A 12881-nucleotide genomic window follows, 5' to 3' on the forward strand; every position below is an offset into this window, starting at 1 on the left:
ACAGTTTATTATTTTGCATCCCCATTAGCTTTACCCAGTGACCCCTCCTTGGGTCCATCATTAAAAACACACTTCATACATTAGAAACATACAGAATGTGACAGATTGAACATACGTAGCAAGAAAAATTAATTGCAGTTCATACAAAGTGTTGCTAAATTTAAAATAATATACAATTACGCATTTTAATAGATACATCCTAAAATGCTTTTCAACATGCTTTTGTAAAACTGACTTCAAGATTAAAATCGATATTAAAGAGAAATCATTATATTTTGTAATTCTTAAATTGCTGCTGCGAGCGTTACTTGAATCACGAAGATCTTCCAATAAGATCGTCTTCCTGTTTTTGAACTTAAATTCAAGATGAGAATATTTCGATTTCAGTTTCCAACCCATTAAGAACACAAAGTAACATTTTGCTCAAACTATTCAAAGTAGATTCAGTGTGTAAGAATTTGAAAAAAATGCACCGATTTCCGATAATATTGCTGCTATGGACGCTAACCGATATTTACTGATGTATTATAATATTATGACTATTTTGACACTGCTCGCTCTTCAATACTGCAAGATTGAAATAAATATTGATGATATTGGACCAGTTTTATTTATTGTACCAATACCGATATGTTAAAAAACTGACTAATCCTGGCCAATACCAATATAAATATCAGAGAGAGGCAGGCAGAGAAGCGAAGCATCATGGAGGATTAAAGATTTCAAATAGTTTTTGTTCTGTGCCACACTCCCTGACCACAAACCCAGACATAATGTTGACTTAAAATCAGTATTCTCAGCTTTTTATTTGTTTTCATAACCAACTATAGTATCCTGCGGATGTTTATATATATATATATATATATTTTTTTTTTTTTACCATAATTTAGCTTCTTTTTCTACCCCTCCAACTCTCTACACAGACATATATGCACAGCATCAGCTTCCATTCACAGACCGGCTGGTGTTCATGGTGGATCATACATCAAACGAGCTGCCGGAGCTCCCCGGTCTGTGAGTGTGTCAGGTCTTTATGTGTGAAAGACAGGAGGCTGAGAGCGGCGCGCGGCTCTGTGCGTGGCTCTGTGCGGCGCGGCTCTGCTGAGGGGGCGACAAGCCTAGATAAGATAAAGAGAGTGCAGTGTTTAGTAATGAGGCGGCTGGTGTGAGACGAACGGCGTCAGAGGAAAACCGCAGCCTCTGGTCTGGATGAAGGACGGCTTGATATGCAAGATGGAGCAAAGAAAACAACAACAAGAAGAAAATACACTTGCGGTTTGTTAGAGATAGTGTGGCAAAGTTTTTTTTTTTTTTTTTCCCAACTTCTGTCTTAAATTAAAAGAAAAACTCTGATGCTAGCCAAAATATTCCTGTGTGACCCTATTTGAGATTACACCCACGTGTTGAATCATTTGCTGCGTTGCTTTGTAATTATCAAGAGAATTTAAAGAAACTTTTGAAATGTTGGTGAGATGAAATTAAACTTGAAGTACTTTAAAGGTGCAGTGTGCAAAGTTTGTAAAAAATCTATATTTTTTTTACATATTTTTACATGTTGTGACAGCACAATATGAGACATAATCAGTAAAAAAAAATCTAGTACCTTTCACCTTCTCCCAGTGGTAACTAGGCACAACCAATCAGAGCCAGGAGGCGGGGCCTAAGCGTTGTCAGTCATGCCTGCCGTTACATGGATCTCTTTTCTACAATATGACTTCTTGCTGTCAAGCTAATGTTGTTAGCATAGCCACCGATGATGATAGACAGTTTTCCTCCAATGATGAGTTGTTTCTGCGGCTAGCGCATTTAGCAGTGTATTTTCAAGATTGATTGACAGCGCTAAGACCCGCCTCCTGTCTCTGATTGGTCATTCTTGGTCATAAGATGTTTCTTCAGACGGCAGCACAGAGGAGTGTCTTTTCGCAGATTTTCTGTCTCATACTGTCCATATGTGCTAATGTTTTTAGGAAGTGCGTAAAATATACTTTTTATTTTTTATATATATATATTTTTAGAAACGTTACGTACTGCAGCTTTATCTTATGTTTCAGGTTTTATTCATACCAGGATTGTCCAAAAGCAGACTTTGACTTTTTTGGTTCGGTACACTTCACGTTCACATTGTACACTTTCCAAGTGAGCTACAATTTGTAAACAAACCCAAACGGCTGACGATCATTGCTCCCATTGGACAGAATTGACAGCACACACCTGGAAGGAAAACAAACACGGACTTCCTGTGTGCTCCATAATTAATGACCACTCACAGGAGAGCTGGGACCAAAAGAAAAATGCTGCTGTTAATCAACTTTTTTTTTCTGAAGAATTGGAGTTAAAATCTGTATTATGAGACCAAAGCTGTACAAACAAAGAACATCCATCTGCTCTGTGTATCTGACAGGTTCATGTTTCATAACAACAATCCCTCTTTGCAATGTTTGCTCATTTTCCAGAAAAATCAATTCTGAAGAAATGTGTTTTGTCAGGTTTTTCATATTCCACTGAACCTCATTGTTTAGTTTTCTGAGTTCCAGGTGTTTTGTACGTGAGCTCAGTCACATGGCATTATTTCCCTCCTTCATTCTAATTTGAGGCATCAAATCACATCCTGCTGAGTGAAAAGCTACTAAGTCAGAATCAATCATGGTTTAGACGTGAATCAGGTTTTTTTAATGTACTGCATCTGTGGCAAAATATCTATATCATATAAAGTATCACCTCCCAGCCCTACTCATAATGTGAATGGCTTTATATGACTCCAATAATATTCACCAGCAGGAGGCCACCGAAAGTTATTTTGGTTTGATCAGAGGCCAGAATTTCTCAAATGTCATAACTGTGAATGGATGGAAATGAGAATAAACCCACAGGGAAAACAGGTTGAAATATTAACATAACACCTTCCCAGAAATAAAATGCAGTAAAATCAAGTCATATTAGTGGCATTCTTTTCAAATATTGATTTGAAGAGGGTCAAAAACGCTTTATTACTATGAGATATTAACAGATCGCCAGTGCTAAATACAGTCTTTGTAATTTCAAAGTTTATTGAATATTACAAATTACACATAAAGTGACAGTAATACATTAAGTAATAAATGTTCAAAATAGCAGGTAAAAGTATAAACTTATCTCCAACAACATCACAACTATGATCTCTTCCTATTTCTAAGAATTGTGGCAATATACCTTTATTCTCCTCTCAGATTGTGGATTAATCAAATACATTCAGATTTGTGCTCACAGTAGGTAAAAGTATTAATAATAGTAGCTCTCATAGTATTAACAGCAATAATGATAATATTAATGCAAATAATGCTATAATAACAAACATAATAATGCTTAAATACAGTTGAATAAACTTTTAAGTAGGTCTGGTTAAGTTAGTAACTTCTGGTTTAAATGTTAGGAAATCAAGGAGTGTCAAAGTAGCTCATTGTGTTACAATCCCACTAAAATAATCAATCCCTTTGCAAAATAAATAGGTACTGATCAATAATCCTGAGTCAAACAACGGGAGCTCCACTAACATACCTACCTGTAACAGGAGTTTTCCTTTTCATGTTGTTTTATTTTTTTCTGCCAGAAAACATCAACAGTTCAACCGAGTTTTGAAGTTCGTGAAACCTCTCAGAAGCTCTGACCAGCTTTAGAAACCCATCTGCCCCGCCGGCTCAGTCCAGTCCTCTCATTAGCAGAGAGTGAAGAGAGGTTAATGAAGTTAGACAGAGAAGGAAACGTTAATGTGCAGCTATATTAATCTCATTAAAGCACCTGGATTAGCTTGGAATTGATGAACGATAGAGTGAGGTTCCAACAAGCTGCTCCTCCCAGAAAGAAACATCCGTCACTGAGCTACAGTGTTGGAAGCAACGATTGAAGGCTCAAATTTAGCTAAATTTGGTCTGTACATCTTCACTATATATTATCATAAATGGATTTTGTCATGTTGTGTAATGGTCCTTAGATTTCTCGCGTTTCCATTCGTACTTCTGATGTGTTTGCAAAATGAAAAACATACGTTTTGCAGTCTACATTTGGTGATCCGTGTCGGATTTTTGGACGGGTCATGTTTGATACTGGAACTCCTGGTTGGTGTTTGTGGTTTAACTTTCCAAAAATGTTTAGTTAGAAACTTAGTAGACCATTCGCCACAAGTTACATACCTACGTTGACATGTTAATACAACTTATGCCTGTTGATGCATTTTTGGTACATACCAATAATCACTTTGAAGGCAGTTTTCTGCAATAGCGGTCAGAGTCACAGTGGATGTTTAGGTTCTCCCTTCTCCCTAAAAAATGCATTTATTAGTTCAATCACCAAATTTACCCTAATATGTATAAATACACACTGTGGAAACCATCTTAGCACTACTGCAAAAGCAAACATCTAGTGTTTCTTATTTCTGAAATAAATAAGCCAATCAACAGGAAGGAAAATCAATAGGTAGAGTTTCCATTAGTTTTCCTGTCCTACACTAAATACCCAGGTCTTTCCTAGAACCATGAGTTGAGGTTCCATATTATATGGCTACGTTTTTATCCGTTATACATGTTCTACATTCAAATGAACTATCTGTACTTAACTTAGTCTGATAACACATAATCTGTTTAAATTGTTTAAATAAATTCTTTCCTTACCTCCTCTGTTGACACAAAAACACTTGACTAAATGTGAAGACGAGAATTTTATTTTGTGAAAAATAAAGCTTTGAACTTGTTTTGCATAGAGCCTATGTTCTGGGTTGAAGGCTGTCTAGAAGATTACACTTTCAGACATGGTGAGGATTCATTCCCTTGCAATCAACTTTCTTTAATTAGTGATTTCTGGAGGCCTAAAGAAACACAACATGAAAAATGTGCAACGCAATTATAGAAAAACACGGAGCCCAACTGCTGCTGACTTGTATCCAAGTATCCACTTCATACAGTGTAGAGTAATTTGCTTCTGTTATTACAAGTCCACAACAAAGGTTTACATTTGCATACAAAGAAGCGCTCATTAAGTCCAACGTTGGTGATTAAGTGAATAAAAAGCAGAAACAGCAGTTTGTTTTTTTAGCAGGGACTAATAAACGTGGTTACGATAACCATCCAGCACAGATGCAGCCTGTAATCTGTGACGATGCCGTTTCAGTCAGTTGCCCCTGCAGCAGGTTGTCAGTGTGACACTCCACAGAATATCATCACTGAGGCTGGATGTGTCGACTTGCATATCAATTCTGTCAATACCCAGGTGAGTGCTAGTAGAAGATCGCCACAAGCTTGAAAAGATTCAGTTTCTCTCTCCGTTATGCCCAGCGAATTACTTTAGTTTCCTTCAGAGTTCATGTCAGGTGACATGAATTCAAAGGTCAAATATTAAGGGCCGAACTGAAACTTTCATGTTCAGTTTGAGAGCAGGATTTTGTAACTTAGTAATGTTTTGAACTCAAAATGTCTGCTGCCTTTAATCCCCTATAACCACAGTTATTGTCTATTCAGGCAACTGAAGAAAAAATCTTACTGAAACTCCAAAACATACACTTATGTAAAAGTGTATATTCAAATTAAAATATGAATATGACGGAATAGTAAAAGCAGTATTCCTATTTAGGTTACGTGTGTGTAACTGTTACAAATTTATCCAAATAAAACAATTGTGTGTAATAGACACATAGCATGCTGCCGCAGTGGAACAATCCTGTTCACAATATAAAACTTGGAGATGAAGGAGTCATTAATGTGGTGCCGTGTGCCACAGCAAAGGGGAAATAACGCAGAAAAACCATGAAAGATCAACTTAAAACCACTCGTATTCCTCTGTTTTCTCACTGTCGGCTAGCATAACTAACCTCCGTCCCTCTCCCTCACTAGTTTAGTTTTTTTTTTTATATTAAAACGTTTAACTGACCTGTGAAATGTGACACCCGGGGACGTTGCCATCTAAAGCTGACAATTAGCAAAACGCTGCATCCTTTTTTTCACGTTGCATTGAGTCTGTAAAACCTGATGAGGAAACTATTTCTATTCTGCTGCATTGTTTTTGTTGTATTTGTTTTGTCCTGAAATCTTTGTTTTGTATTTTCATTACAATCAACTAACTGAAATCAAATGACCAAATTATTCAATTATATTAATATTTCAAAAAGTATCTGCATTGTTAACATTAGTACTGTATTTACTTACTATTGCATTGATACCAAAATGCCCAGTAACACACACCCCTAAAATCTCATAAGCGCCCATCTTCACTAGAAAAAAGGTTTGTCTAAGTGTGAAAAAATGAAAGATTTAAAGTTTTGTTTTAGAATTTCTTTAGACAGTTCCGTTATATTTGATTCTCGCTTTTCAAGTTAAAAATAAAAGTTTCTGGGGAGCACAGCTCCATAAAATAAACAGATGGAGCCTGGCTGATAGTGGCGACGACACGCAGAATATTTCATCTTTTTTTTTTTATGTCCATCAGTTATTACATTTCGGTCTCTCTGCTTCACATTCTCGTTCTATTATTGAGCTGCCAATAATCAAAAGCACGAAACGGTGTCTGGCTTTATCGGCGCCGTCCTGAAGCGTGTCATCAGCTGTCCCACCCAACGAGATTTCAATCACAATTCAAGCTGACATCTAAATTCCCATTTATCATCATGAAGCGAGTGCTGGCACAGCTAATCTTTATTTTCACTTCTGTACTTCCTGTTGTGTGTGTGTGTGTGTGTGTGTGTGTGTGTGTGTGTGTGTGTGTGCGTGTGTGTGTGTGTGTACGTAGACTCTGCGGTTTGTAGAAGGAGAACATCAGAGTTAGTTTACATGGGTGAATCTGAAACTGTGTTTGCGACGGCTAGTTCCTCCGAAGCGTCGATGTTCTTGGCTACTGGTTAAAATCCACAAAGTTTGAGAAAATGCAACTTTTTTCAGCTAAAGAAAACAATAATATATCAACAGCTTCTTCCAAACTTTACTACATCATCACTCTTTTTGTGGCCATATTTGTGTTTGTGAAATTGAAACCATTGCACACTCGTGTTTTTTCTTACGAAGGGCAGGGTGTCACTTTTTATGCTTTTCAAACTTAGCTTAATCCTCTTTGCAGAAGTCCTACAGCGTAGCACACAAACCACCCCATTACTTTTTATTTTTTATTTTCAATCTGTGCTGCCATATAGAGTATCTCTCTAAACAGAGGCATCTTCCTCTTTTTAAATTCTCTATTTGTTCAAATTATTTCAATTTGTGTGACCTTTATTTAACCCAGTGTCACGCCATTGTACTGCAGTATGTAACGTTTACAAAAAGAAGTTTGTGTGTGTTTGTTTTACATATATTAACCTAATGTTGTGACAGTATAAGACAGATAATCTGTGGAAAGAGTGGAGCTCCTCGTCCTTCTTCCAGTGCTAACTGTAGAAATGTGACACTCAGTCAGAATCAACCAATCAGAGCCAGGAGGAGGGTCTTAGCGCTGTCAGTCACTCCCATGCTCACCTCCTCCCACTTGTTCTTAAGCTAAGCTATAGCTCAACACAGCCTGCCATGAATGCTAATGCTAGTTAGCATGGCCACTGTTGATAGCGGATAAACGCTGTAACAGTAAGTTGTTTGTCCTCCATTAGCTCATTGAGCAGCGAACAGGAGGTTGATTGGCAACGCTAAGACCCTCCTCCTGGCTCTGATTGGTTGTTTCTGATGGGGAGCGATGCGTTTTCTCAGACAGCAGTACTAGCACCTGAAGGAAGTGGAGGATCTTGATTCACACATTTTGCTCTGCACATGTGTGATTAGACGGCCTGCTGTACCAGAACACACTGATACATTTTTAATGTATCCCATGACTAAACTTATTGATAATTCTTTCAAAATAACATAGCGGTGAGTTTTCAGTCAGTATGCCCTGAATGGAGCAGAAAGTGTTAGTTGAACGTAGTTCGTTTAAATGTATGCATGTAATGTGAGAATCGGCTAATTTAGGCCCAATTTGGTAAAACTCTGGCAGGTATTACAGAGTTTCAGATTTGCTTCTGAGTTTGTATTACGTATGTTTCATTTGAGCAGATCAAATGAGTAAAAATCATTTCTCTACATTAGAGGCATCCTGAGTTTTGATTCTGGAGTTGCCACCCTCCGTGCGTTTCCTTCCCAGTTCAACGTGTTGTTCTTCCAGTCTTCACCAGCGCTCCATTGCTTCAACCCCCACGAGTTTTTATGAGAGATGTCATATTTAGATTCTGAGGTGTGAAAAAACCAAATGATTTGATATAAAAATGCTGCTCGCTCTTTGGGAACTTGTTGGGAGATGTCATTGGTGTTATTTGCTTTGTGAATACAATGATATGCCAAGATCCAGCAGTTGATGGAGTCAAAAAGGTGGAGAAAAATAAGCAATGTTGATATTTCTTCACCTTTTCTGGTTGTGACACAATTTCTGAAAATTGCTGCAGCAATATCTCTCTTCATTTGGGACACTATTATTTCTACTCTTAAATATCAAAGGACCTCTCCACTCTCCCTCACATTTATCATCTCAGCCTCTAGAGAAATACACTTACTGGCCAAATGTGTCTCAGGATTTGGAAAGTTTTAAAACTTGGCGGCTGAAACGCGATATCCTACCTAATACTGCGCCCAAGAACTGATATTGAAAAATCAATTGCGATTTGATGCATAGTGCAGCTCCATTTGAAATGAATGAACACTAACACTCTTTTCTTTGCCCCACTTCCAGGAGCCAGTGGCGAATAGGGAGATGAAGACGTTATCTCTCCTCTCCCTTCTCCTCCTCTTTGCCTCGGGAGCCTGTGACGATGTCAAGTACATCACCAAGAGAAATTCAGGTAGGATTAAAAAAGAATGAAAGCTCTAGTCCTTCTGATCCGTTTCCCCTAAAAACTTGGGTTTCTCTTCTCTCCCTGAATTTCCCCCATCCTCCATTTCATTTCTCACCGATTCTCCGTTTGTCCTCAAACGCCCCGCGGCCGCCTGTCGACGTTTGCTGCCTCGTCATCCTTTCTCGTTCAAACTCTTCAACCTTTCTGTGTCGAATAAATACCACATCTATCTTTCCCCGGTAATTTTCCCCGCTCTTGTGCTTTCCGGCGGCTCCCAAAGCGCTTAACTCGATTTAGTGGTTATCTGCTACTTGTTTGCTCTCGCCGGCTTCGCCTTTCCCCGCTATCGCCACTTCAGATAACATTCCACTTCCAAAAGTGCATCCGGGAGCCCGGGCGGGTTTGTGTCCGCTCGTCCTTTTCCGCCTTGGGGCGAGAGTGTGTCGGCGGTTTTGAGCGCTGCCGTCGTCGTCGTTGCTGCGGTTCTGCTCATTTTGTGTGTGCGAGGCAGCTGATGACAGATCTGCTGATGACCTGTTATTCCTAATCGATGTGTTTCATCTGCCTGATTGGCCTGACGGTGGGAGACTTTGATTGGGGTATCGACGTTCCGCACAGACTTTCAAAGCGTCGCGCTGTACTGGATGAGGGATAAGGAGCGTTGCCAATGCATTCACAGCTTTACGTGATTCCATTGTTCTTCTTGGGAACAATTAAATAACTTTATTTATTTATGTATTGTTTTAAGTTAGTGGATCAGTAACATCAAACTGTGCCAGCAGCATCTGTAATTTTCTACTTCCGCTCCGTCTGCCAACTCCTGCAGGCGATGCTGAACGCTGAAAATGACTTAGCAGGTTTTAGCAAACTTGTTCATTGAATTAAAGCAATCCAGTTAGAACAGATTCTGCTGTAATCTAATCATATCACACAGTTCTTGTTGATAATAAGTTAAGAGGATTTAACAGGAAACTTGGCCTCTAAACCTTTCATTGTGGTCTTAATCCTTTCCACGCTAGAGTTGGTGTTTGTCTTAAGATTCAAAGAAAATTACAAAGTGCCCCTAATTTCATAGATTCATTCTTGTGTTTAGTGAGATTTTGCTTCCATTTTATGGGTTTGGATTATTGCTACTCATGTTTAAAGAAAGACTTGAAGCAGTACTTGCCGTGCAGACTAAACCTCTGGCTCAGTGTCATCACAAACAGGGAACAGCCAATGGACTTAAGAATATACAAGTTAAATCTTAGGAATAAAAAGCACCATCAAAAAACACTGAGATTATTTGTGTTTCCTACATGTGTGCAGAAGGTTTCAAGTCAAACAAGCTAATCAGTAGCTTCTCATGAAAACTGCAGAGTGAGAAAAACAGTTTGACTGGAAGAAACTTGTCAGCTAACCTGCAATGCCTTCACACTCTATGAAGGACTACTATATTTGTTCAATCAGTTTCTATTTCCAAGGCGTCGGACATCGCCGCTGTGATGACGCTGCTCTTTCTGTGATTCACAAACTGTGTCATTTACTGCAAAGCAACAGCAAACTCAGCCCAGCAGAGAGGTAAAAACACAAAGAGGCAAAAACACAAAGAGGCAAAAACACAAAAAGGCTTTAAGGAAAGATGGAGGAGCCATACAGGATTATCAAACATTAAATCCATGCTAAGGACCGGCTCAAGAAAACAATTCTTCTAGCTTCATCGATTTACGTTTACTTTAGATTGGGACTGTGCCGGTGTAAAATGATCACGATGTAATAACCTGGAGGGTAGTCAGTGATGGAGCAGACAGCATCTGCTGAGGCTACGGTCTTCGACGGAGCTCTCCTGGGTTCGATGCCCGGCCCTGGGCTATTTACTGCATGTCTTCCTCTTCTGAAGAAGACATGCAGTTCTTCTTTCTCTACATAAGTTCCTCTCCAGCTACCAATGTGGACAGGCCACTAGAGCCAAAAAAAAATCCATAAAAATGTTGGATTATATGCACATATAATCATATATATATATATAATTTAATTTCCAGGACATCACTGAGTTTAAACAAAGCTTTGACTCTGAATTTATGTAATTTATTTAGTTTAAAATGGAAAAGCAACAACTGCTCCTCAAAATGTATCCATTCAAATTTGCATATGTTAATTTAATCCAAAATGTAAAAATGTAGTTATTTTTTGCTGTTTTGGTCTCTAAAAGGGAACATAAGCTGACATTTAGCTACTGGTTAATTATGCTAGCTACTATACCTTGCTAGCAGTAGCTTTAAAACAGTGCTATCTTAAAACAAATGATCGGTGCTCCATTAGTATCCAAGCTGCAGACTGTCTGTGCTTGTAGCAACCAGAAATACTCTTTTGAAAGCATTGAATTTGTTTTTTAAGCAACATAAAAGTACAGGAAGCTTGTATTAGCTAGCTAGCAAAATTGGAATTTTTTTTTTTCTCTTTTTTTTCTTTTTTTTTTTATATTGGTTAGTCGAGCTAGCTGCTGTAGCGGCTATACCACCTGTAGCTTGCTCACTACAGCTTTAAAACACTGCGATCTTAAAATAAATGATTGGTGCTCCATCAGTAACCATGCCTAGGGCTTCTAGCAGCAGGAAATATTTATTTGAAAGCAATGATTTTGTTTTACAAGGAATGTAAAAGTACAGGAAGCTTTTATTAGCTAGCTAGCAACAGGTGGATGAGTTTCTGGGCTGTTAGCGCCATTACAGCTGATAAAAAGTAACTGTCTTGTTTTTACTGTATGTATTGAGCTTCAAGCTACATTTTAAACTTTTATTTAGGTTATATATAGAGAGATTTTGTTTAATTTACTTTTTTATTTTTAGACATAATTCTTCCACTAAATAAATTTATTCCCAAAGCTCCATTTGATCTTATCTTAGCATTAAGTGTAACATGTATTTCACCTTTACTTCTTATACAATTAGGCTCCTTTGAGCTCTCTGGTGTCATTTTCAACACAGTATTGTTCAAAAACCCTTTTCCTTGTTAAACTATTGAGATAAGAAGCTTAAATGATCTACTTGAGGCTTCACAATCCTTAAGGCTTTAATAGGCCATCCCTGACCTTCTTCATGAGGGCTTTGACTAGGCCTGTCACAGGTCTGCTTTTTCTACTTCATCCTGCTTTGTGTTTAATGCAAACTACACACCCCTTTACTAGGTAACAACAGCTACAAGAGCGGACAGCTCTTGTTAAAAGTGTGATTACATTTTAAGGCAAACCCGCAGGACGTTTCAGCTGAATGTTTGATAAGACTTACAATTTTACAGCTATATTCCTTTTGTAAATGTAACAATTCATTGCATCATTACAGTCTATTTGGACTTTAGGACTTGAAGAAAAGATTGATTCCTTCCACTCTTCCTTTGCTACAGTGTTGGTGTTTCTTTTTGGATTTTCTCGCCCCTCTCTCCTCCCTGCACGTCTCTGGCTCGCTCTCCCGTCATTGTGCTCCCTGTGTGGGTGAAGCTGGTGGGCGTTCTTGTTTGCCGTTTTCTGCACCACGGCGCGCTTACGACTCCAGGCACTGCTCTACGTGTGAAGTGCCCGCTTCTTGCCACCCTGATTCGCGAGGATGTGCATATGTATACATCTTGAGTATATTTGAGCAAGCTGCCTGCGTGTGCTGCTGTGTCTGCTTTCTGGATGTGTGTGTGTGCGCGTGTGTGTGTGTGTGTGTGTGTACGGGATGTGTGGGAGAGGTGTGTACTCGGCAATTATGTGATCAGAGCAGAGCCAAGCGGACATTTATGTGGGCGAGCCAAAGATAGGCTGTTAGATCTGTTCTGTCTTCCTCTACTTGTATTCGTGTGCGTGTGTACGGCTCTGGACTCCATATGGATAGGAACTACCATTTGCTCATGTCGGTCTCCCTGCTGTGCTGCATTGCTTTGATGCAGCACCTGCTGCAGTAAAAGCTGGCAAATTGTGATAAGCTGGCGCAGAGCGCGGTGGTGCTGCATGGTCAGAAACTCTGAAGCCACGTTTGGACAGATTAAGGCCGTCTGGAGCTTATGTAGTTGTTCTGTAGGAAGGAACTCTGGGAATACATTATTGTGTGACCTCTAC

The 12881-nt window shown here is 38.9% G+C and overlaps 1 protein-coding gene across 3 annotated transcripts in view; it reads left to right on the top strand.

Moving 5' to 3' along the window:
• The window catches only part of il1rapl2 (interleukin 1 receptor accessory protein-like 2), a 425357-nt gene that overhangs the window by 111979 nt on the left and 300497 nt on the right, over nt 1–12881 (top strand). For all 3 annotated transcript variants that reach the window (XM_044126534.1, XM_044126533.1, XM_044126535.1), the window contains one exon: nt 8704–8812. In XM_044126534.1, coding sequence (XP_043982469.1) covers nt 8725–8812 — 88 coding nt within the window. In that variant the 5' untranslated portion in view covers nt 8704–8724. The remainder of the gene's footprint in view (nt 1–8703; nt 8813–12881) is intronic.

Source organism: Gambusia affinis, linkage group LG09 (assembly GCF_019740435.1).
Source record: "Gambusia affinis linkage group LG09, SWU_Gaff_1.0, whole genome shotgun sequence".
Taxonomy (NCBI): domain Eukaryota; kingdom Metazoa; phylum Chordata; class Actinopteri; order Cyprinodontiformes; family Poeciliidae; genus Gambusia; species Gambusia affinis.